The sequence below is a fragment of the Heterocephalus glaber genome, unplaced genomic scaffold, assembly GCF_053883595.1.
Source record: "Heterocephalus glaber isolate CG9 unplaced genomic scaffold, H.glaber_assembly_v1.0 deba00001504, whole genome shotgun sequence".
NCBI lineage: Eukaryota > Metazoa > Chordata > Mammalia > Rodentia > Bathyergidae > Heterocephalus > Heterocephalus glaber.
Window position 1 is genome coordinate 12,834,300 of NW_028258324.1, and position 27,705 is coordinate 12,862,004.

General features: G+C 35.7%; 1 protein-coding gene across 3 annotated transcripts in view; it reads right to left on the reverse strand.

The window, feature by feature from the left end:
• Stag1 (STAG1 cohesin complex component) overlaps positions 1-27,705 on the reverse strand; it is a 377,958-nt gene that overhangs the window by 235,432 nt on the left and 114,821 nt on the right. For 2 of the 3 annotated variants that reach the window (XM_021246771.2, XM_087186950.1), the window contains one exon: positions 14,638-14,802. In XM_021246771.2, coding sequence (XP_021102430.1) covers positions 14,638-14,802 — 165 coding nt within the window. Of the gene's footprint in view, positions 1-14,637; positions 14,803-27,705 lie in introns of those variants that run through there. The other variant, XM_013070789.3, reaches the window with a different exon arrangement.

The following is a 27,705-nucleotide window of genomic DNA, read 5'->3' on the forward strand; positions in this document are numbered from 1 at the left end:
TAACTGGGACTAGAATTGAAAATAATTATAAAGGAGGAAGAACAAAAAATATATATATCTGCCCAAAGAACTCTGCAAAAGAATTCTGGAGCAGACCAGTGAACAGACACATGAAACATCAGAAGAACCTTGTAAGAAAAAAGGAAGACCAGCATGATGTCAAGTACATCCTACCAAAGAAGACAGGAAATCAAAAGACATGCACTATCATTAAAAACAATACTTGTGTATGGAACATGTTATTATGTGTAAAGACTGCCTTGCATGTGATAATTGAAGCAAAGATTATTTCTGTGGTACAGTTGTTTGTATTCTCATTGTAGTTCACATAGGAATTTATTTCTGTTGTTACTCTTTAGATTTAGTAAGCAAACAGTTGATGTAGAAAATGTTGTTTATTCTATACACTATATATCTGATATTTTATTTTATTGATATTTCACTTTCCTAAGTGCACATTGCATAATTTAATAAGAAGCTCCTGACAAAGAGGAAGAGACAAAAGATGTGACAAGTATGGCCTATCAAACAAGAAAAGAAAGCTAAGCACACATGCTGTCAGTATAAGCAATACTTGTGTATGGAACATGCTGTTGTCATGTGTGAAGACTGCCTTAGGTGTGATAATTGAAGCAAAGACTATTACTGTGGTAGAATTTTGTTTGTATTTTCATTGTAGATCACACAAGAATTTATTTCTGCTGTTATTTTTTAGATCTTGTAATCAGGTAAATAGTTGATGTTGAAAATGTTGATGTGTATTCTACACATTGATTACATATTAAAAATTTAGTGTTTTACTGATGTCTTATTTCCCTGTTAAGTATACACTGTGTAATATAAAACTCATAAAATTAATAATTCATCAATAAAAATACTTCTTTTAAAAAAGTGGGTATTATACATTCCCCATAATGCTCCTTTAAACAAAATATGGTGTGATGCTCCCTGAGACCCAAGGAAGAAAACTATTCTTCACCTAAATTCATTTAAGCTGTCATTGAAATGACTATATAATGTCAACTTAATACATATTTCACTTATGTAAATTCAGTGAAGACCTCTTATTTCTGCCTTTAATTTCAGAGTCAGATTTCTTGTTGTGGACAGGGGTGGTAGTGGCCATGCTAAAAATTAGAAACAACTCTTCAAGAACAGTTTGCAAATTAAAGTAGAAAAAGAGGGTCCAAACTACACTACTGAGGCAAGGAGAAAGAGAAGTCTGAGATGACAGTAGAAGAAGTCTTGAGCCAAGAATCAATTTTCACCCTAAACAGATCCTAAACCTTACCTTCATAGCCTCCTTAGTGTAGATGTAAATACTGGCTGTATTCGACACACCCAATCTTTGATCTCTACCTTCTGTATCTCAACACCCTCCTAATGATGATAGCAACCAACAACAATGGCACTAGGACCATCAAAATGATAACACTGAGGGTGACTGTCAAGTATTTTACGGTGATCTGGGATAGGGAGGAGTGAATTTCTTATCCACAAAGAAATCAGCAGCAGGAGGCCTTAATACAACTGCATACTGAGCCAGCTACAGGCCTGAATGAATGATTCAATGCTAGCTTTCCCCTCAACATAGCCACAGCTAGTAATGTCCATCTTACTGAGGGTCTTCTCTTCTGTTCTGCTACAGTTTGATATAGATAGTAGGCTATGAATAATATACAACTACTGTATATTTGGAATGAAGCCAGTTATAATCACAAAGGAGCCACTGGCTTCTCAGTTTCCCTGTCTGAGTAAAAGACACCAACATTCACATAATAATGGTTTGCAAAAGGGGGGGTTGTGTCACAGGCATAGGTCTTCCTTTTCCAAATTATGGATGGTCCTCACACCAATGTAATGACATCTAATTGCACTGTTAGGTTTTCAAATACTTTTTCTGCCACAGCTGGGGCAATAGATGCAATCAATATTCACAGTAGTATGCTCACTAGGCTCACTGTTCTCTGGTCATGCATACATTGTCTTTAGAGCAAAAAAATAAGGGATCTAAAATGGGGCAGTTCACCTCAATATTCCAGTGCCTAGAACCAGCAGCACTCCCCGCAACCCCACTACAGTCCCTAGTATATTAATGTATTCATGATACGTGGCACCTGTGATACGGCTGGCCCATACTACTACTAGAACATTAAGCCTATATTCACTAGAGTCAGAGGAAATGAGAATTGGACAGGGTAGGGGGATACTGCATTTAGAGGGCTTACAATAAGAATCCAGATTCTGTGGTCTTGAACTGTGTTGGCTTAATACCTTCTCTTCCTTTTGTAAACGTAAAATCCATTATTAGACATGGCCAGGGATTTCACTCAGTGGCACCGCACCTGCCTGGCAAGCACAAAGTCCTGAGTTCAATCCCTAGTACCAAAAAAAAGACATCAAAATGTATAGCTGCTGAGCTGGGGATTTAGCTCAGTGGTTCCGCCACCCCCACACACACAAGCGCAAGGACCCCAGTTTGATCCCTGGTACCCCCTCCCCAAAAAATGTGTAGCTGCTAGTTACGATGTGTATGTGAATGATTATAAAGTATTAACAACTTCAATTCTTTAACATTCCACCTATCTCCATAGAAAAGACCACGTATCTGTGATCTTTTACATAAGAAAATTAAGTTCCTACCTTGTTTAAACTATTTTCAGTTTTCCACATTTATACTCAACCAAATTTAATGTACATATTTATATTTTTTATATTATTTTAAATCTTGTACCTAATATTTTATACTGTAACAGTCATGTATTTCTTTTATTATACTGTCATATATTACTTCTAGTACTCATATTTGCTCATTTCTACAAGGTTTTACTCGTCTTCATTGCAATATTTCCATCTTTCAGTATCTTTTACTCATCTTTGTTAAGATTTCATTTCAGTCAATGGTACATTTGTTCTCTCCTCTAAAGCCTCAGCAGAATTTTTCTTATAATTATAGTTGTGAAGACATTCATCAGCCATGTAAATATTTCTTAAAACTTTAAGCCTTTCACTGAACATTTAAAAATTATTATAAATTCTTTTGTCCACTCAAACAAAGGCTCAGAAATGCAAACATCTACTTTAAGAGTTACTATTTAACTACAATGTAAAACATTTAATGGATGAGATTTAAATAAACCCTCAGCTACTTTTTATTTTCCTTAATGTATTCTTAGGGTAAAACCCATGTCCAATGAAATAGGGAGAATTCCACTGCATTTTTATGTAGAGATTTGACGTCTAAACCATTTATAAACTGGGGAGCAGAAGAAATCAAAGTCATTATAAAGGTCTAGAACACTGGAACAAAGTTTCCTCTGTATAGGACAGCAAATCATTGGCTGATCACAGACTATACATGTTCAAAGACATATATCTGTTTACAATTGTACTTAAGCGGACATAATCAGTTTTTTCCCACTCACTAGGGAGACTTCATTCATCAGCTGACAATTCCTTATTCACATAAGTTGATATTATTAGTACACTAAGACCAGAGAGTTGCCTTAACATTAATCAGCTGTTTGTAATCATATATTAATAGGTCATTTGATTAATATGGATCATTTCTTCCTTTGAGAGACTGGAAAAACCTTGAAGAGTCAGGCAAGACCAATTGATAATGTATCATTTGTGCCTAAATCAATGTCTGAAACAATAACCTCTTAAATCTTGTTGAATGACTGAACTAACATCCAACATTTTAGCTGATATTAAGAATAAAAAATGTAAATATCAATGAATTACAGAAACTCATTCAAATGCTTATTAGCTCAAAATGACAAAAAAAACCCAATTAGGTTAAATAGCTTGAATGTTTCAAACTTCAACATGTATTTAATGTCATCAATTTGAGTAAAACTAAATTATCTCAAACCCAATCTCAAACACCTAGAGTCAGGTAAATGCTTTGTAAATTTTTTATCAGTGAACACCATCAGGTCAAACAACTAGGTATTCCCTTAGATTGTTTTTTCTTTCTTATCTTTCAGAATTATTTCATTCCTAAATATTTATAAAATGTCACTTTACATCCTCGCTGGTATTCTAACACTGAAGTTTTATTACATCCCAACTGGATCCACAAAAAGTCTTTTCATTGATTTTTTAAATTCTACCTTCACTCTACTTGTAAATTATCTAAACTACTACTAGATAGGTACTTCTAAAATGAACGTATGACCAAGTCATTTCCTTTGTAAAATAGCATTAATTTCTTAAGATGTCAAAACACTCAAATGTTCAGAATCTAGTCTCTTTCATTTTACTAGGACATCTTACACCCTATACAGTTAGTGTACAGATTTCATTTTTGAATTTCCTGTTTCTATTTTTAGGTGTCAGTTCTGGCCTAACCTTTTTGGGCAAGTCATCCACAACCCTGGCCTCTAGGAATGCCTGGTGAATTTTTAGTTTTCAACTCAGTCTGTTTGACTCTCTAATTAATGTACTCTGTCACATCTATGTGCCATTAGACTGTGTTCCAGGATTTTACTTCTGTACAAGTAGGAACTACCTGGCATAGCCTCTGATTATAGGAGGTACATAAAAATTATTTAAGTTAGTGAGTCTGACTGTTTATAACAATTCTGATTGGGAGACAGGATTAAAAGACAGAATGGTTCAAAAGCAGTTGTATGAATAAAGAGTCTGTGGAATGGTAGATAACCTAAAGCCACCAGGCTCTTTAATACAAAACTTACCAAAGCTTTCACATTTTATACATCTCCACACTGGACCCCTCCTAAAGAAGAATCTGAGAAATAACTATTTTATTTCAAAAAATAAGCAAGATAGACAGGAAGGTATAAAACACCCAGCTCCACATGAAGAACAGTATTTTGCCAACATATTTCTTTTTGCTGGTTTAAGTTAGAGCAAAACTCTATCGATCCATCCTTCCTTCCTTTCTTCATGGTCTGATTTTTTTTTCCTATCTTTTCAGCTATTAATTATCAAAAAACATGATATTTAAAAAATGTATGCATGGACCAGGGATTTAGCTCAGTGGTGCTGCCACCGCCTTGCAAGCCAAGGTCCTGAGTTCGATCCCTGGTACCAAAAAAAAAAAACAATGTATGCATGTATTTATACAAGTATTACCATGCATTATGCATCATTCTTCAGTTTGTACCATTTCTGAAAATGATTTCTGAGAGCTCTACTTCACATTTACCTGCTGCTCAGAATCTGTATTTGAACATGGCTTATTTATCAGTTGTCTTCTTTGTAGACATTTATGCTTTTATTTTTTTCCTACTGCAAAGTAGCAATAAACATTCCCATATATGACTCTTTGATAAACATGTAAAAGCTTTATTAGCCTGGGGATGTGGCTCAGTGATAGTGAGCTTGCTTAGCATGTTCGAAGCCCAGGGATTGATAACCAGGATAAGGGGAGGGGGAAGCTCTACAAGTTATATCTAGAAACTAAATTGCTTCTCTCCATGCTGTCTTCAAGGAAGACAATGAAAGAAGGAGAAAGGAAGGAAGGGAAATGAGAACAGAGGGAAGAGGAAGAATGGGGGAGGTAGGGAGCAGGAAGGAAAAGAGGGAGACAGAGAGGTAGAAAAGAGGCTCCCACATTTCAGATACTTTTTAGTATTTACTGAATGGATGAAAACTGAAACAGATCATTCAACCTGACATTACCAAAATTTTCTCCAAAGGAGGTACACAGATTTGTACGTCTACTAGTTTCTGTTCTATTCTTTATTCTTTGTATTGTCAGATCTTGTTACTCAATATAATGGCCATAAAATAGTATTTTATTCTATTTCAGTCAAACTCTTACTAAGTTCTTCTTTAGTACCCTATTGAGTTTATTTTTACCTTGAATGGGCTGGTTCTGATTACTTATTCTAACTGGAGATTACTGTGTAGTAATCCCTTGATTTCCTGTGAGTGGGGTTTTGATATGAATTGTTATATATAAACTAAGACTACTTTGAGCATTTAAAGAATCTCTATTAATAAGTGCATGGGCAATAAGCATAAACTAGGTATCTCAAGGCCAACTTGAAATAAATGATCACTGTAAACATAAACCTTTGCAGTAGTTATAACTGGCATTCTTCAGCATTCTTTACAAATAGAGGGACTAAAGTTAGGCACTGGCTAATGAAATACACCTAAGAATACTCCTATATTTCTTATAAAGCATTTTAAATCCTTTTAACAGACAAGGGCCAAATTCCTGGCTGTAAGTATCTGCTTCTCTACCCTAAGCCAAATACTGTTCATCATTTTGTAGTTTTCTTTTATACAAACCAAAAAAAAAAAAAAACTTAGCTTGCTTTAAAACTCACCAATGTCTATATATATTCTTTTTAATAGTTTATCATTATTTTATAAAGGAAGTAAGGATATATGAAAAGTGAAATTACAGTGCCACCATCAATAGAACACCTTTGTTAATTTATTAAACATTCATTCCTTTTCCTTAGGCAACAACTCAGAAATTTTTTAGGAAAAATTGCCATATTTAATTTCAAATGTGTAAATGAAAACATTCAAAAAAGTACTGTTTTTAATGAAACTGCAAGGAAGCCAAATACACTCCTGTTAAATAAATAATGCCAGGCTATGTTAGAAGTATATAGGCATAAAAAACCAAAATGTAAATACATAGGAAAAAATAACTCTAATAAATGGTGAGTGAAAAACAAAATTACAAAAATATGTAGGTTAATTTTCATGTATATAGTATGAAAAAATGTAATATGAATAAATCAGAAAAAAATATCAAAAAGAAAAAGGAGTTGGGGCAGATTTCAAAAGAGTGGAGCCGGGCCAGGGATTTAGCTCAGTGGTTGTGCCACCTGCCTTGCTAGCGGAAGGACCCAAGTTCAATCCCCAGTACCCAAAACAAACAAACAAAAAAAGAGTGGAGTAAGGGCCATGAATTGAGCTCAGCATAACAGCACCTGCCCGGCAAGCACGATTCTGAGTTTAATCCACAGTACCAAAAATTAAAGAAAGAGGGAGAAAAAAGAGTGGAGTAAAGTTGAAACACTAGGTTAAAACCAACTTATGGAAAGCTCCAGGGTTCTAACTACTAATCGTTATCTTTCAGAAACTGTTGACACAAAACTTTTAAGTATAAGAATGAATGATAGTGTGATACAATTTATTTAGGGAAGATTATTTGGATGAACAACAAAACATGGTGAATAAAAGAAGAAAAACATACTGACTGATAATTTGTTTCAAATAAAGGTGATTATATGATCTTCATATTATACAAAACCTGGTTTTCAATTTTAATATAATATGTATTAAAATTATTGCAATACCAGCATATGTTAAATATTTTAAATATTTAATAAAAAACCAAAATATTGAAAAGTAACCATTAATATTTTACATAAAGTCACTTCCCTCACATTTCTGCTTGTGTGGCTTTCTACCCCAAGTTGGGAATCAGTAAAGTAGGCCTCAAAAATCAATATTTTTGTTCATTAACAATTTTTCTATTAAAGTATAATGAATAGATTGTCCAGCATAATAGCTAAAGGTAACTTAATCTGTTTTAAAATTATATTAGAAATTCAAACATTGTCATTTGTTGCTTGGATAACTGGAAATTCATTATATGTTTTACCTTTTAGAATAATGATCCTACTTCACATCACTCTTTTTTGTTGTTGTTGTTAAATTCTTTTATTGGTACATTTTAGGTATACAACACAATTACATTTCTCATTGGGAACTTGTACCTTTACATAATGCATCTTGGTTTTTATTTTTTTCCGCATTCCTAGCCCTCCCTTCACCCCCTCCACCATTCCTTATTTACAAAGACTTTATTTCCATTTTTTCCATTTCTCATCATTTTTACTTTCCCTTTTTTCCTTTCCCCTGCCCCTCCCACTACCCCTACCCCTTTGGAACTTTTCTTCCTATCTTGCATTATCGATTATACATTCTAATAATTGGTACATTTTAGGTATACAATATAATGACATTCATCATTGGAAATTTGCAGCTTTCCATAATCTCTCTTGGTTCTTATTTTTCACCCTTGCCCAGGCCTCCCTTCAACCCCTCCAGTCCTCCCTATTTACAAAGATTTTGTTCCTATTTTTCCATTTTCTCATATTAATCCCATTCCCTTCTATCCTTTCCCCTAGCCCTCCCACTTCCTTCCCCTTTGCCCCTTTTCTTCCTATTTCACATTACCTGTTATACATTTTAGTCCTTATTTACACTTTCAGTTTCTCACACCAGAGAAATTATTCGATATTTATATGTGTATCCTATTTATTGCACTTAAGAGTATCGTCTCAATGTGCATCCATTTAGCTATAAATGTCTCTAATTTCTCATTTTTTATGGCTGAGTAGGACTCCATTTTATAAAAAAACCACATTTTCTTTATCCAGTCTCCAGTTGATGGGCATTTGGACTGTTTCCAAGTTTTAGCTATCACAAACTGTGCTGCTATGAACATGGGTTCACATATATCACTGTGGTATGATTCTTTTAATTCTTTGGGGAAGATCCCCAGCAGTGGAACAGCGGGGTCAGATGGGATTTCCAGTCCTAGTTCTTTGAGGTCTCTCCATAATGATTTCCACAGTGGTAGCACCAGTCTACACTCCCACCAGCAGTGGAGAAGGGTTCCTCTTTCTCCACAGCCCCGCCAGCATTTCTTATTGGTTGATTTCATGATAGCAGCCATTCTTTCTGGAGTGAAGTGGAATCTCAGCATTGTATTCATTTGCATCTCTCGAAGGACCAGTGATGTTGAACATTTTTTCATGTATTTATTTACTATTTCTACTTCTTTGTCTGAGAAATGTCTGCTCATTTCAGATGCCCATTTTTGGATTCGATCTTTAAATTTGAGAGGTCTGATCTTTTTAAGTTCTTTATAGATTGGAGATAGTAGACCTTTGTCTGAGGAAGAGCAGGTGAAGATTTTTTCCCACATTGTGGGTTGTCTCTTCACACTGCTGGTGGGTTCTCTTGCTGTGCAGAAGCTTTTTAATAAGAAGAGATCCCACTTGTTGATTGATTGTGCTAGTTCACGGGCAACTGAGGTTTTGTTCATAAAATCTTTTCCTACAGCAATGTCTTCAAGAGTTCTACCTAACCTCTGTTCCAACTGGTTCAGAGTTTCTATTCTAATATGTAGATCTTTAATCCATTTTGATTTTAGTTTAGTGCATGGTGAGAGATATAGGTCTAGTTTTCATCTTTGGCAAGTTGAAGCCCAATGTTTCCAGCACCATTTATTAAAGAGGCTATCTTTCCTCCAGTGAGGGTGTTTGGCTCCTTTATAGAAGATGAGATGGCTGAGTGTGTCTGGTGTTGTTTCTGCATCTTTTAATCTGTTCCACTGGTCCTCAGGTCTGTCTCTTCACAAGTACCATGCTGTTTTTATCATAGTAGCTTTGTAGTATAGTTGCAGGTTGGGAATTGTGATGCCCACTGCCATGTCTCTGTTACCTAGAATTGTTTTTGCTATTCTGGGTCTCTTTTGTTCCAAATGAATTTTTGGATTGCTTTCTCAAGGTCCATGAAGTATGCTGCTGGGATCTCAATTGGAATTGCATTAAATCTATATAGCAGTTTTGGAAGTATGGCCATTTTCACTACATTAATCCTTCCTACCCAGGAAGAGGGGATGTCTGTCCATTTTCTGATATCATTTTCAATCTCGCTTTTCAGAGTGCCACAGTTTTCAGAGAAGAGGTCTTTGATTTCTTTTGTTAGGTTGATTCCTAGGTATTTCAGTTTTTTGGATGCTATTGTGAAAGAAATTATTTGCCCTATTTCTCTCTCAGTGAGTCTGTCATTGGTGTAGAGGAAAGCTATTGATTTCTGTGTGTTGATCTTGTAACCAGCTACTTGACTGAATTTGGTTATTAAGTCTAGAAGACTTTTGGTGGAGTTCTTGGGGTCTTCTATATAGAGTATCATGTCATCTGCAAAGAATGACTTCTTCATTTCTTATCTTTATTCCTTTTATTTCTTTCTCTTGTCTAATTGCCGAGGCTTATGTTTCCAGAACTATATTGAACAAGAGTGGCGATAGTGGACATCCTTGTCTTCTTCCTGATTTTAGTGGGAAGGATTTCAGTTTCTGCCCATTTAGTATGATATTGGCTGTTGGTTTTTCATAGATGACTTCTATCAGTTTGAGGTAGAGACCATCTATTCCAATTTTTTGTAGGGTTTTTATCATAAATGCATGTTGGATTTTGTCAAATGCTTTTTCTCCATCTATGGAGATAATCATATGGTTTTTGTCTTTGGATCTATTGATATACTGTATTACACTGATTGGTTTGTATATGTTGAACCATCCCTGCATCCCTGGGATGAATCCCACTTGATCAGGGTGTATGATCTTCTTGATGATCTTCTGCATTCTGTTTGCCAGTATCTTATTAAGGATTTTTGCATCTATGTTCATTAGTGAGATTGGCCTATAGTTCTCCTTTTCAGTTGGGTCTTTCTCTGCTTTTGGGATCAAGGTGATGCTTGCTTCCAGGAATGAATTTGGGAGTATTACTTCCCTTTCAACTTCATTGAAGAGTTTAAACAGTAGTGGCAGCAGTTCCTCTCTAAAGGTCTTGTAGAATTCAGCAGCGAAGCCATCAGGGCCCGGGTTTTTCTTAGTTGTTAAGTTTTTAATTACATTTTCAATTTCACTGGTTGATATTGGGTTGTTCAGAATTTTTAGGTCTTCTTCGTTCAACTTTGGTAATTCATATGTATCTAGGAATCTGTCCATTTCTGTGTTGTCCATCTTACTGGTGTATAGGTTCTAGAAATAGGTATTGATGATCCTCTGGATTTCTGCTGGGTCTGTTGTAATTTCACCCTTTGCATTCCTAATTGCATGGATTTGGGCCTTTTCTTTCCTTTTTCTGATAAGGTTGGCTAAGGGTTTGTCAATTTTGTTGATTCTTTTGAAGAACCAACTCTTGGCTTCATTGATTTTTTGTATCATTCTCTTAGTGTACGTTGCATTGATTTCTCCTCTGATCTTTATAATTTCCTCCCTTGTATGAGCTCTGGGGTTATCCTGCTCTTCTTTTCCTAGAAGCTTGAGGTTCAGCATCAGGTTGTTTAATTGGGCTCTAATATGCATATTCACTGCTATGAATTTCCCTCGTAAGACTTCTTTCATTGTGTCCCATAGATTCCGATATGTTGTATTGTCATTGTCATTTAATTGAAGGAACTGTCTGATTTCTTCTTTAATTTCCTCTGTGACCCATTGGTTATTCAGAAGTGTGTTGTTCAATTTCCACGTGTTTATGAAATACTTGCGGTTTGTATTGCTCTTGATCTCCAATTTCATCGCACTATGGTCTGATAATATACAGGGGATAACTTCAATTCCTTTGCACTTAAACATGTTCTATGTGGGAGTATGTAGTCTATTTTGGAGAATGACCTATGTGCAGCTGAGAAGAATGTGTATTCTGATTTTGTGGGGGTGGAACACTCTGTAAATATCTGTTAAGTTCATTTGTTCAAGAGTTTGAGTTCTAGTATTTCATTATTTTTTAGTCTAGTTGATCTATCTATTTGTGACAGTGGGGTGTTGAGGTCCCCCACTACTATTGTATTAGTGCAGATATGACTTTTCATGTCCATTAGTATTTGTTTTATATAGTTGGGTGCACTAGTGTTTGGTGCATAGATATTTGATTGTCATCTCTTCCTCTTGGATTCTTCCCTTTACAAGGATGTAGTGTCCTTCTTCATCTCTCTTAATTAGTGCTGGTTTGAAATCTACTTGATCTGCAAAGAGGATAGCTACTCCTGCTTTTTTCGGGTTCCTGTTGCATGCAGTATTGTTTTCCACCTTTTAACTTTCAGTCTATGAGTTTCCTTTTGAATTAAGTGTGTTTCTTGCATGCAGCATATTGTTGGATTTTGCTTTTTGACCCATTCTGCCAGTCTATTTCTTTTGATTGGTGAATTGAGACCATTAACGTTGATGGCTGTAACTGAAACGTATTGACTTGTCATTGCCATGACTTTTTCTTTTTGTTGGGTTCTCCCCCTTTCCATTTAATTTCTTGTCATGCCAGATGGGTTCATTCTGCTTTGCTTCCTGGGGTTGTGATCCTCCATGTCTGTTCCTAGGATATTGTGTAAAATTCTTTGGAGTGCTGGTTTGGTATTCATGAAGTTCCTAAGGTGCTCTTTGTCATGAAAGTATCTTATTTCTCCATCCATTTTGAAAGATAGTTTTGTAGGCTATATCAATCTGCGTTGGAGGCTGTTTTCTTTTAGGGCTTGGAATATGTCACTCCAAGCTCTTCTTGCCTTGATGGTTTGTGTTGAGAAGTCTGCTGTGATTGTGATGGGCTTTCCTTTGTATGTGATTTGTTTCTTTAACTGCTTGTAGAAATTTGTTCTTCCGTTGAGTTTCTGGAATCTTAACAATTATATACCTATGTGTAGATTTTTTTTGATCAAGGCTATTTGGAGTCCTGTATGCCTCACTTATCTGTATGTCAAGCTCTTTTCCCCTGGTTGGGAAGTTTTCTGCCATTATTTCTGTGAAGAGTTTTTTTATGTCATCTCTACTCTCTCCTGTTTCTTCATTGACTCCAATCAGTCCTATGCTGTTATTCTTCTTTGCATCATGTAGCAGCTGCTGGATTGATTTCTCATGTGCCCTTAGAATTTTGAAGCAATTTTTCTTTTCCTGGTCATTAATTGCAATCTTATCTTCTATATCTGAAATTCTGTCCTCACATTGGCTCATTCTGCTATGTAGACTTTCAATGGAGTTTTTCATGTCCTGGAAATCTATTTGCATCTGTTTTATGGATTCCATTTGTTTCCTATGTTGAGATTCCATCATGTTCCTCAGCTCCTCTCTAGATTTATTAATCATGTCTTGCACTAGGGGCACAATTTCTCCTGTTATCTGAGAAATTATTTCTGATTTCATTTTTTCCAGATCCCCTTTTGTTGCCAGTTCAGTGGGTCCCGGTGGTTAAGTATCAGAGTGTTTCATCTCATTTCCCTTTGGGGTTTCTGTAGGTGATCTGGAAGTCTAGTTTTGAGACTTATTTACATGTTTTCTCATTTCGACTGGGCGGGGGGGGGGGGGGGGGGGCGCTGTTGGCTCCTGCACAGATTACCTCCTCTGAGCTGGAAGAGGTGGGACAGGGGCCAGGGAGCAGCTGTAGGGATGGTGGCCCAAAAGCCCTTTCCTATGGGCTGGGAGCAGCGGGAGGGATGGTAGCAGGGAAACCCCTTCCTCTGGACCAGGAGCAGTGGGATGGCGTCTCAGAAGCCCCTACCTCTGTGCCGGGACTCAGTACCATGGTCTGGTGGTCCGGTGTCCTCTGCGCCTTTGTAGTGTGGAACCAGGTGGCTGTACGGGGCGGGGGGGGGGGGGGTCCAGTGGAGTTTTTTCCGGGGCGCGGGCTGATTCAGCCTGTTCCGTGTGACGCACGACCTCAGTAAGGCGTGAGCAGAACTGCCTGTCTGCAGCGGGCTAATTTGGCATGTTCCACAGGACTCGCGACCTCCGTAGGGCGTCTGCAGACCTGCCTGTCTGCAGCGGGCTCTTCACATCATTCTAACATACAAATTCCAAGACCCTTTATCACATCAACCAGACAACTTTCACAAAAAGCAATAAACACTGAATTTTCTGTGAAAGCTTCAAAGATAAACCACAGATTTAAAATAAAACGTATACTAATGATAAACTGTCTTGGTTTTAAAAGTCATTTTGTTAAATAACGTAACTTAAATTTAGAATGAAATTTTAAAATGAGCAAATAAATAAATATTTTAATACATTACCAATCACTGATGATCAACATTGCACATTAAAATCATAATGAATTATAATTTTTCAACTATGATATCAAATGATTTATAAGTATAAAATATCTAACTGTTAGCACTGGTACAAAGAAACATGGGACCACTGCCATATTGCCAGTGAAAGGTAATCTAGTTCAATTTCTTGGAAAGAAATATGGTATTTATGTATTCAGTTTTAAAATACCTTATAAGCAAATAACTGCACCGTAGTATTTTAAAGTGAAAAAATATGAATAGATACAAACATAAACTTCACAATAGTAAAAAAATGACAATACTAAAAGAAAGTATCCTTATAATAAATTACTAAGAAGCCAATAAAGCAAATAAAATCATTCACATACAAAAGTTAATTGCTGAGTAAATGACAATAGATAAAAGTTATAAAAGACTGCTTTGCTGTTAGACAAATATTTTGCAATACACATTTTTTATATTAAACCAAATTCTAAAAACTGTTATCAAGGCAGTAAAAATTCTCTTGGGCATCTCCTATTGTATATTGGTCAGCTTACTTAGCACAATTTCACTAAAGTATATCCTTACTATTAAAATGCTTTCTTCAAATTTTTCCCAAACAAAAACCTTTAAAAATAAACACATTTGGTTACATAATAATAAAGAGTACAGGAGTTTGGGGGGAGGGTATCTTAGTGACAGGGAATATGCTTATTAGCAAGAGCAAAATCTTTGTTTCAATTTCTAGTAACATCAAAAAAAATTTTTTAATTCTACAAAGTGTCAACACAGTCACTGACAAATCCTACATGTTACTGAACACCTTGTATTATACACAAAATAAAAATTATTAAAATTTACCTGCATTGCACTTTTCCCCAGTTTCACCACCTCAAATAATGTGACAGGCTCCCCTTCACCATTCTGCTGAGGGTGCCCATTAGCTCTTCCACGTCCTGTTCCTCTAACTCCAGCTTCAATTCTGCTCTTCTCCCCTGGAGATTTTCGAGGTTTCTTATTTGTAGACTGAATAAAACGATAAAGAAAAATTATATTAAATGCAGCTTATTTTTTGCTTTATACCAAATGATCCCAAATTATATCTGATCCATTTTAGCACTATTACAAATAAAAAATAAATACCAAATCAAAAACAGGCAATTTCCAATTTGTTTTCAGTGATAAAAATATACTTTAAACAACCAAACATAAGTTCATACATAAAAGCTATAAAAATAAAGCTCAAATGTTGACTATTATGCTAAAAATTATCAATGGTGACTATTTTAACCATGCCCACTACTGACATTTCCTACTTTATACCTTTCTCAATGTTTTCCTATTTCTTCAGAAACTTTATTCAATAAAACATTCCTGGAAAATACTATATATTCAACTTTTTCCCCTACTGAAGGGGCACGTGTATTTCTTGGTCAGACAACAAATACACTGTGAACATATTTGGAACCATTCTAGATACTGGTTATATAGCAGTAAACAAAGCATATGATCATTCTTGCCCGAAAGAGTTTGTATCTGTAATTAATACATCATCCTCTACCCCAGTTTTTGAAGTTATTCCTAGCCACCACCTTACCAATGTTTTACCTTTTGGGACAAAAGTAATTATGAAAAACTGACTGTAGTCACTATATTCAATCATGTAAATTTCATTCATTCATATATAATCCCTGTGTTTCGCCAAACTCACCAATGGCATCAGACTTGCAAAATGTACCAGACATTTCTCAAAACTTTAAAGAGGCCATGCAATTTCCTTCCTTTCAGGTATCTTTTTCCTTGCTTTATTGTAGTCCCTACCCATCAGTGTTACTCTGAAGTCTTAAGCATCTTCTCTTCCCTGTTCCAATTACCAATTATCCCTTGTCTCCAAATCTATCCTTGTCTCGCTTTGTGGTGCTGGAACTGAACCTTATAAACACTACTCTTGCCAAGTGTAGTGGTGCACGCCTGTAATTCCAGCACTCAGAAGGCTGAGGTAGGAGGATTGCTTTGAGTTGGAGGCTAGCCAGGGCTACATAGTGAGTCCAAGGCCAGCCTGAACTACATAGGGAGGCCCTGTCTCAAAAATCAAAACAAAAAATAAACACTACTCTTTTGGCATCTGCTGCAGTATTAGAGGGCAATAAAGGAATACTATAAAGCATAGCAGGGAATCACACAAAATACGCACAAAATCCACAATTTTCTATGTGGATTAGTATGTAATGAATTAATTCCTGTAATTTTAAATATTCTACTCTTAAGACAGTTTTAGATTTACCAAAAAAAGCATAGGACCAGGGATTTAGCTCAGTGGTTTTGCCGCCTGCTGCGCAAGCCCAAGGACCTGACTTCAATCCCCAGTACCAAAAAAAAAAAAAGTATGAAGACAGCACAGGGAATTTCTATATACTTCACACCTAGTTAACCTATTATTAACATATTATGCAGCATATCCACTAATTAGCTTATTTGGTATATCAAAAAAAAAATCCACACCTGATTCAGATTTCCCTTCTTGTCTGATGACCTTTCCTAGACCCAGGAAACCATCCAGCATCTCACACTACATTTAGTCATTGTGTCTTCCCTCTAAGCTCCTCTTGTCTGGGACAGTTTCCCAGATTCTCTTGATTTTTGATGATCTTAGCAATTCTGAGGAACATTTATTAGGTATTTTCCCAAGGTCCCTCATTTCAAATTTTCTGTTTTTGTCATAGGACTATAATTATAGGTTTGAGGGAGAAGAAAAGAGTAGTTATCATCTAAAGAATATAAAGGTATATACTATTAATACGACACATCACTGTTCCTGCTGACCTTAACAAATCTCAAGTAATACTTGTTACATTTCTCCACTATTAATTTATTTTTAGTTCCTTTTCCAACATGTACTTTTAGGAAGAAAGTCACTACACATAGCCCACACTTACAATTACATAAATTATCAGAATTCTTCCAAATGGGACATTTTTCTATTCTTGTCCAACTTATGTATTCAACAACTTAAATATGGGCACATCAACATTTGTTTTGCATTCTGGGTTACAATTCCATGGCATTTTATTTTGCTGTTCAAACTGTTTCAGCTTTGGCTACTGGGAGCTCTCTCACTGGACTCCTGTGTTCAGTATGTCCTATCATTGTGTAGAGGTTTTCTGTTTTGTTATTTTACAACTTGGCTACTTACTAGTACTATAAGATACTCAAGGCTCACCTTGAATAATCCCTTTCCCAGTCCTACAATCAACCAATATTACAAAGACTCAGCCCCTTTTATTGGAAAATGATAATAGAGATGAACATATGAACACTAAGATTTGCTCCAAAGACAAATACACCCAGTAGAGTATAAATGGACAAAATTTGGTCTTAGTATTATGAAGTTCTGTAGGTTTTACCAATTCAGTGTTGTATATGCACAATTATGGTATCAAGGTAAAGAATTTCATTACTTCAAAAAATCCTGTGTTTCACTCACAACCCTTCCCCTTCCTATTGCTGATTTTTTTTAAATAGTTGTCATATTTTTGTCTCTTATAGATATCCATGAAAAAGGAATTCCACAATATATATCCTTTATAGACTGGCATCTTTTACTTGAACAATATGCATTTAAAATTATGTCTTCTAGTGGCTAAGTGGAACATTTTCTTCTTACTTCTAAACAACATTTTATTGTATAGATGTACCACACTTCATTATGCATTTGCTTAATGATGGACGTCTTGACCAGTAATGTTTAGCAATTGTAAGTAAAGCTGCTATAAACTTTCACAAACAGGTTTCAGTGTGACATGATTTTAAAATCAGCTGTGTATACATGCAATAGTACAACTGCTAAAATATTCCAAAAGATAACATTTAGCTTTATACAAAACTGTCTTTAAAGTGTGGCTATTTTATATTCAATAACAATGAATGAGATATCTTAGTGCTTCACATCCTTGTCAGGAAATTACTATTGTTCAGTTTGGGGATTTTAGCTATTCTAATAGTGATACAATAGTATCTCATTGTCTTAACTTACAATTCCTAAATGACAAATGACTTTCAAATAGTAATTCTTTAAACTTTGTTTAAATTATTGATGACAATTCTATCAACTACATCTTAATTTTCCTATCCCTTACCAACATCATCCAACATAGTAACTCTAACTTCAAATAGCATGTATCTCATTAACAAATCTACACTGATAAAATTGTATTTTGTATAATCAAAATACTGATTTGATAAATATGAAAATTAGTTTCATTTCTTGTTACTTATTAGAAAGTTTTAAATTTATGTGGCTGACATGTTTCTGTTCAGTGTCAACCTATTCTAATATTATAATCACAGTGATGCTTATAACACAAAACTAATCTCATCATACCCTTATTTAGTAATATCTGACCTTCAATGTTTCTCATTAGTAAGCTATTGTCCAAAGTCCTTGCACAGAAAGTAAGGCTACCAATACTACTATTCAATCATGTGTACCAGGTCCAACTTCACAGGTTGCAATTCTGCATACTCATCCATTTAATATTGGCAGAAAACATAATTCTTTAACGTATATGCCCTATTTCTTTGGACTCGAAATTATGGACCCTTCTAACAAGTTTAATCTCTACAATTTATAGAATAATAAGTATCTTCCCAGTAGAATATGTATGAAGAACATATGTTCAAAAATGTTATTTTTCTTTACTGACTAGAAATATAATAACATTTACATCTGAAGAGGTGATACAACTTATACAATGGAAATTTGCTTCCCAGTCTTGTCTCCATGCCAGAAACTTCCTTTCCTAAAAGACAATCATTAATTTCTTACATGCCTTCCAGAAACATTTAAATATATAGAAACAAAAAATGAGAATCATAAGGATGGGGACATGTAGCTCAGCTGCAAAGTGCTTGTCTACAATGTGCAAGGTCCCTGAGTTCGATCCTCAGTACAAAAACTAAAATTCTTTTTGAACTGGGCATGTAGATCAATTGTAGCTAACTCGCCTGCCATGTGTGAGGCATAGTTTGAACATGAGCACCATGAAGGAAAAAAAGGGAAGAGAGAGAAGAGGAAGGGGGTGGCATTATGACAGTTATTTTAAAGGACAATAAGGCATATAGAAATGTTTGATGACTTTTGATTTTTCAGGTTCTGTTCCTTATTTTACTTAATTTTTTGGCACCTGCAGCAATAATTCTATTCTGGACAAGAATCTGATGATACTCTTGAATGAAAGAAATTGATGAAGTTCCATTTTAAACTTGCTTCTGATTTGCCAACTCAAGAAATGAGTCCATCCCTTAATTTCCCATGCCTTAGTAAACAAGTCAGTAACCCAATTTCTCTGAAGGCAGAGTACACTGCCTTCTTGTTAAGTTAACCCAAGGATTAAGCCCTATTCTTAAGTCCACATTAGATGAGAACCCCATAACTCCATGTCAGATAACCCACATGATAGCTTTAGCATAGACCCTGCACATTACTCTAAATGTTACCTGATCCTACAAAGTTTTCCTGGTGGAACATGAACAGCTTAGTTCATCTCCCCCATATACTACTTGACTAGGAAATCAATGTTTGATTAATGATAAGCAGTTATTTCTCTTAATTTAGTGTGCACATCTAGTTTCTATGTGTTCTCTCATAGTCTCGCTTATTCTCTTTTGAAATTTTTATAAAGACCAAGTGAGATAATTATATATATGTCATTACCAAATGCACACAATCGGAATCTAATCATGAGAAAACAAATGCAGGATCATTAGACAAATGTCCTAGTGTAATTTTCAAAAAGGTCAAGATGAGGACAGGGATTTAGCTCAGTGGTTCCGGCACCTGCCTCGCAAACGCAAGGTTCAGAGGTCGATCCCTGGTACCAAAAGAAAAGGTCAAGATGATAAAAATTAGAACAAATGAGGAACTACTGCAAATTAATAGAAATTAAACACATAACAAATAAATACAATGGTTTGTGTGTGGCTGTATACTAGGCTGGAAAAACACTGAAACAACTGGAAAACTTGGAATTCATTTCTGATTTTCATAATTATATAATGTTTACATAAGCTTCTTAGGAAAAATACATTTACATATGTAGGAATAATGGGTCACGATCACTGAAACTTATTTCAAATAGCACAGAAACCATGAGACACTACATCCCACCATATACAAAATAAACTTAAACTAGATCTAGAATCACACCTAATAGCAGTAACTATAAGGAAAATACATAGTGATCTTGAGTTTAAATCTCTTAAAACACAAAAGGCACAATCTGTAAAAGAAAACTTTATTTTTCAATACATGAAAGTAAGTGCCCCAGCACCATCTTTTATTATCCTTCATTAAAGTGGGGCTTTTATCATAAATCAATTGTCTCTGGACTCTACTTCTATCCCATAGATCTCTTTGTGTAAATACCAACTTGCTTTTGTTACCATAGCTTTACAGTAAGACTTGAAAACTATTTAAAACCTTCCAGCTTTTTACTTCTTCAGTATTGGTTTTATCTCTTTTGAGAATTTGTTTTCCTGTGCACACTTTAGAATGATTACCATCTTTTTAGAAACTGCTGGAATTTGGAGAATATAAATATAAAAGTTTCAGAGAAATTTTTAACTGACAACTTAAAAATGGCCATAAAACCTATCAAAAGGCGTTCGATATCATAATCAGAAAAATACAAATAAAACCAAAAATCATATACCATCATATACCCATCTGAAAGGCTAAAATAAATGACTGACAAAATCAAGCATTGGTATAATGTGGAACAAATGGACAAATGGACTTGCTTTGGAAAATATTTACCTGTACCCACACTAAATTCAGATACATATACATACCTCTCATGGATCATTAATTCTACTCCTGCATATATACTCAAAAGAAATGTACACTAATACCTCAAAAAAGACTTGTACAAGAATGTTAATAGTAACTTTATGCATAATAACCAAAAACCAAACCAATGTGCATAAACAAAATGACTAAACAGAAGTATATTCATTCAATGATGTATTAAGCAGCATACTATTGTGACTGATCATGCAAATAACACACCTTCCTATATATAAGAATAAATCATACAAAACATATTACAAATGCATTTGCAAGAAGTCTAATTTTACACAAGTCAAAACAGCAGGACTGGAAGGCCACAAGAAAGCTTTTCTAGAGCTGGAAATGATCGACAATCTTCAGTATCACAGAGAGATAGTACCTGTGAATGTTACGAGTTCTTTATATGGTGTAGTGTTTGCATATAATCTATGGACATTCTCCTATACTGTGTACTGTGTATTTAAATCATCTCTAGATTACTTATAATAATATAATGTAAATGCATCATAAAAAATTTATATACTGTATTTTAATATGTATTTTTTACAAATGTTTTCAATTCATAAACGTCAAATCCTTACAGGGCCAACTGCCTATCCTAATCTTCATTATGGGTGATGAGTTTATAACAAAAATACTAGAGTTGTATGTACAGGCTTATTAGGAAGTTGTAAAGTCACATTCAAACATGAGATTTTGATTCCAGGTTATGCTGTTAATATTTTCTGTGTGCTTCTTTCTAAATAAATGCTAAAGAAATGAACAAATGAAACATGAACTACAAACTTATTAATAGTTGAGACATTTAAGAGATGCTGCATTTCTGCTTAAGATGTGCATTCAGGTTTATTCTTTGTGATGACATGTATTAAGAGAATATGGATCTGTAGGTCTTTATTGTGTTTATATACTTAAAATATACAAATTAATCATATTGTATATGAGTACAATGGTCAGCTCTTCACTGTGCACTTAACTAGGCCAGTAACTTAGTACACATTTCATTTACATTGTTTATTAATGCATATTAATGGATTTCACTGTGACATTTCCACACATGGATATATTGTGCTTTGATTATAACCACCCTCCCAGCTGCCCTCTCTTCCAAGATCAGATGAGATCCAGTGGAGGGCACATTCAGGGTGGTATCCAGCTGCCCTCTCTTAACCTCCCCTTTCTCCTTCTCCACACTTCATTCATCCCTGTTATATTCTTCAGAAGTAGGCCTTTACTATCCTAATGTCTTTTTTTCCCTCTTGAATTCTAGATTCTATATTAGAGAGAAGACATCAGATACTTACCTGTCTCTGGGATATTTTGCTTAAAACAATGACTTTCAGTAGCATCTATTTCCCAGTAAATGACAAGATTTTATTCCTCTCGATAACTAAATAAGACTTCACTGTGTGTATATACCATATTTTTTAATCCATTCATTGGTTGGCAGCACCTGGGCTGATAGGATAGTATGACTATTGTGAAAAATGCCTCAATAAACGTGAGTATGCAGCTATCTCTTATGTCTGCTAACTTCATTTCCTTTGGTTACATACTAGGAGTGATACAGCCAGATCACATGGTAGTTCTATATTTATGTTTCTGAGGAATCTTCAAACTGTTTTCCATAATGGCTGTGCTAATGTACATTTTCACCAATTGTGTAAATGGGCTCCTTTTCCCCTAGATTCTTGCCAGCATTTGTTTTGCTTTGTTTTAACAACCACCTCCAGACTAGGGTAAGATGGATCCTAAATGCATTTTGGATTTTCATTTCCTCATAGCTAAAAATGTTGAGCATTTTTTCATGTATTTATTGGCCATTTCTTCTTTTGAGAAGTGTCTGCTCAGATCACTTACATGCCTGACAGGATTACTTATTCTTTTCTTGGTATAAATTCTTTGAGTGCTTTATATATTATAGACATGAGTCCTCCACCAGATGAATGACTGGGAAAGATTTTTCCATTCTGTAGACTGTCTCTTCAGCTATGTTGTTTCTTTTTTTTTTCTTTTCTTTTTTGGTACTGGGGATCAAACTCAGGACCTCGCACTTGCGAGGCATGCGGCAGCACCACTAAGCTAAATCCCTGGCCCATTTCTTTTGCTTTTTAATGTGAAGGAACTCTATTTGTCAATTCTTGCTTTGGATATACCTAAGTATTACTTAGGAAATCTCTGCCTGTGTCAATATCTTGTAGTGCTTCCCCTATGATTTCTCTTCTGGTGGCCTCAAAATATGAGGCTTTACATTTAGGTCTTTCATTTTTTTGAGATGAGTTTAATCTGGATAAGAGACATTGATCCACACTGAACCTTTCACATCTGGATAATCAATTTTTCCAGCACCATTTGATCCAAAGGCTTTCTTCCAATGTGTGTTTTTAGTGCATTTGTTGAGAATCAGTTGGCCATAGGTGTATGCATTTATTTCTAGGCCCACCATGGTATTCCAATGATCTACATATGTCACCATCACACTTTTCTTATTACTATGGCTCTGGAGTATATTTTAAAATCAGATACTGTAGGACTTCTGCAAAGATGGCAGAGTGATGAACAGCAGTAAATCAGCCTCTCCAAGATTTGGGAGTCCAGACATTGAAATACAGCAACTCAAGGAAGAGAAAAAAGGGAACTGAGTCCCCAGGATGTGGCAAAGATCCAAAGTGAGAATTGGAGCCCACAAGGAGAATGAAGAGAGGGACCTCAATGCAGAAGAAGGAGGTGGCAAATGGCACTATCTCCCTGAAACCTGGCTGTCAGCATAAAGAGAGGCAGTGGAAACCTACAGAAGCACAGTGACTACAGGTAACTCCAGAGGCCTCTGTGGAGAAACACACCAGTGGAACAGAGCAGTGGACTCTGGAAACTGTAGTGGCTGGTGAGTGATTCCAATTCAAACATCCACAGGACAGGGCAATTGGCCAGGTGCCATTCTGGAAAACAGCCAACTGAACCCAGGATTCAGAGCAGCAGTGGGCTGGTTCCATCTTTGAGCTAAAAGTGTCAGGGTCAGAAGCAGTCACGGGAGGCCACCAAAGGTCAGAAAGCTGAGTTCAAGCCATCAAGAGTCATCTAGAGAGTTGTGGTGAACAAACTGGGTCCCAGCCTCACAGCTGGAAACCAGAAGCAGACTAAACTTCAGTGGAGTTGAAGCACACAGTTGCTAAGAATATCCATCACCCCACTGCCGTAATTCTACTGCAGGCTTTTTTTTTTTTGTACTGGGGATCCAACTTGGGTCCTTGCACTTGCGCAGCAGGTGGCAAAACCACTGAGCTAAATCCCCGGCAACTGCAGGCTTGAGATCAACCAACACCAATCTGAGCTCTGTCTGCCCTCTTTGTCTACCAGAGAAAGCAGAGATACACCCAAGTAGAGAATTTTTTCTCCTTTCCTTTCTTTGCCTTTATTTTCTTTGACTTGAACTGCTTCTTCTTGTTTTTATGAGAGTGAACATTGTTTCTAGAGCTTGTTTTGTTCTGTTCTTGTTCCTGTTTCTTCCTTCTTTACCTCCTTCTTCACAAGTTTCCCAAAGCTTGCATAATCATTGTCCTTCAGTCTTGCTTCTAATCTCTTTCTCACCTTCTATTTCTCTATTTTTTCCTCTTACACTTTTTAAATTTTCTCCACTAAGGGTAAAATTGCTCTACTGAGGGGATATTAACTGAATACAATTTTCTGGTTTGTTTTAGTTTAGTCACATAACTATTAATCTTGTTCATATGGTTGAAGTTAGCAATTAATAGTTACAACAGTTTGGCATTTTCTAGGCTGTGCTTCATGCTACTGTTATTACTGATTTAACCACATTAGCCAAGTGACATAGTTGTTCTAATCAGTTGTTCCTCCTTGTATGCCAAGACTGAGATGGCCTGAGGATCATAAACAATACTATAGGCCAGTACCAAAGTACCAGGGGCTAGGTCAAATGGCAACTTCTCAGTACCAGAGGCTAGGTCAAATAGACTGCAACTTCTCATTATCAATAAATTGAAGAGGTAAGATCTTGCAACAGACTCAAAATCCAAAAGCCAGCTATACCTAAAAGAATCTCTGAAAAGTAGTCATTTCCTAAGGAGTTCTCGATACTAGCAATAAGCTACCTACCACAAGCAATTTACAAGCATCAATGAAGAAACAAAACAAAACTAAACTAAACCAAATTTTTTTAAAAAAGGAAAAGGAGAAGACATGGAGGCAACATGCAACTCCAGGCTTCCAACTCACCTAAGGCAAACCTAGGGGGCAGTGAGGTGGAACAATTCAAAAGCCATCCACCCGATCTCTCCAAATTGTTAACAGTGGAGGTAACAAGGCAGATGAATAAGGCTCTAGAAAATTTCAAATTAGAAATAATTTCTCCAAAAAAAAAAAAAAAAAGGCCAGGGATTTAGCTCAGTGATTCTGCTGCCTTCCTCGCAAGCACAAGGACCCAAGTTCGATAGCCCAGAACCAAAAAAAAAAAAAAAATTCTCAGAATTTAAAAAGATGGTGACCATAATAAAGGACATTGTTAGTGAATCTAGAGTAGATACATATGGAAGACCAGAAGGGAAGAATGAGGCCTAATTGGCCTCCTCAGTGAGCACTGAGAAGAAGGCATGCAAGGGTGCTAATATGCTGCAGGGAAAAGTAAAAACACCTGAGGTTAAGTTGTTTACCCAGAGAAGCACCACAGTGGGTGGGAGACAAATGAATCCTGTGTTACTCTAAATGCTTGTGCCCATGTCTTGAATGAATAAAGCCAAGATACTCCAATAACTTGGGCTATATGTTGAAGGGAGACATGAGCCCTCTGGCTCCTCAGATTTTAACCTGTTTCTGTGTTTATTTTTCATTTTCATCACCCCTTGGTCAGGTTCAAGCTCGTGGGTTGGTTCCTATACATACAGATTTTTTTTTTTAAAAAAAGAGGCGCTTAGGAAAATGACAAAAACTATGAATTCCCAATATAGGAAAGAAATGGAACCCACGAAACAGATTCAAACAGATATGCAGGAAATTAAAATTTCTATGGAAAATATATGCAGCAAAATCAAACAAGGACAGAATATCAGATCTAGATGACAGGTTTGCAGATTAACATCATAAAAAGAAAGATTTCTTAAAAATAGCAAGAAGCTACAAAAATCAATCCCAGCACTGCTTGATGATGCAAAGAATAACGTAAGATCGATCAATGTCAAAGAAAAAGCAGGAGACAGTGAAAACAAACAAACAAAACACCTGTTCACAGAAGTAACGGTAGAAAACTTCCTAAGCATGGAAAAAGAATTTGACATACAGATAAGTAAGATATATAGAACTTTTAGTTAGATATATAGAACTCTTAATGATCAAAAATCTACCCCAAGGCAAATAACAGTCAAGGTTCTAGCAATTCAACTCAAGAACAGAATATTAAAATCTATTAAGAGAAATGAAACAAATTACTTAGAATCACAGCCGACTTCTCAGCCCGAGCCCTTAAGTCAAGGAGAGCTTCGAGTGAATTATTTCAAGCCCTAAAAGAAAACAATCTCCAATCCAAATTGATGTACCTCACAAATAAGATACTTCCATGACAAAGAACACCTGAAGAAATTTATGACTACCAAACTAGCACTCCAAAATGTTCTGAAGGATATTACAGAAACAAGATTGTGAAGACTACAACTCCATGAAGCCCAATAGAGTGAATCTACCAGGCAAGATAAGTAATTGAACAGAGAGGAAAGAAATGGAACCAAAACCAGGAAAACAACAAGGCAAGGATAAGTCAGTACATAACATCAAGAATCATCATAATCATCAATGCAAATGGTTTCAATTCACCAATCAAAAGAAACAGACTGGCAGACTGGATCAAGAAACTAGAGCCTATAACATACTGCATACAAGAAACACATTTAACGCAAAAAGAAATTCATGGACTAAAAGTTAAAGGATGGAAAACGAAACTCCATGAGACATGAAGGAGAAAAAAACAGGGAGGGCTATTCTATTTGCAAACAAAGTGGATTTCAAGCCAAGACTGATCAGAAGAGACAAAGGTCATTACATACTTGTTAAGGAAACAATCCAAGAGAAATCGCTAACAATCATAAATATATATCCATCAAAAACCAGCACACCCAAGTATATAAAATGAATATTAACAGACATCAAAAATCCCAGAATCACTAATACAATTGTAATGGAGGACTTCAATCCCCCACTATCACAAATAGACAGATCAGCTAGACCAAAAGTCAACAAAGAAGTAATAGAACTGAACCAAACCTTGGAACGAATGGATTCAAGGGAAGGTATACACTCCAACATCAGAATACACATTCTTTTCAGCTGCACACAGGATGCTCTACAAAATAGACCATTATATTTAATACAATAATCTTAAAAAAGTGATCAAAGAGGATATCAGAAAATGGACAGATATTTCTTCTTTTTTTTCTTTTTGGTAATGGGGATCGAATTCAGAATCTAGCACTTGCAAGGCAGGCCTCAGCCATCACTGAGCTAAATCCCCAGCCCAGATATCCCTTGTTCTTGAGTAGGAAGACCCAATATAGTGAAAATGGCTATACTTCGAAAATTGTTCTAAAGATTTAATGTAATTCTGATCAAAATAACAAGAACATACATACCTTACAGAATTAAAGAAAACAATCCTAAAATTCATTTGGAACCAGAAGAGACCTAAAATAGCAAAAGCAATTCTGAGGAATAAAAGTAAGGAAGATGGCAGTATAATCTCTGACCTAAAATTATACTACAAAGCTACTGTGATAAAAACATCATGGTACTGGCAAAAAAAAACCCAGACGTGAAGATCAATGGAACAGATGAGAAAACACAGAAACAACTCGAAACACACTCAACCAACTTCTCTATGACAAAGGGGCCAAATATCTTCACTGGGAGAAAGATAGCCGCTTTAATAAATGTGCTGGAAAAACTGGCTTTCCACATGCCGAAGATTAAACCTAGACCTGTATCTCTCACTATGCACTAAACTAAAACTGAAATGGAGCAAACATCTAAATACTAAAACAAAAACACTAAATCTGCTAGAACATAGAATAGGTAGAATTCTT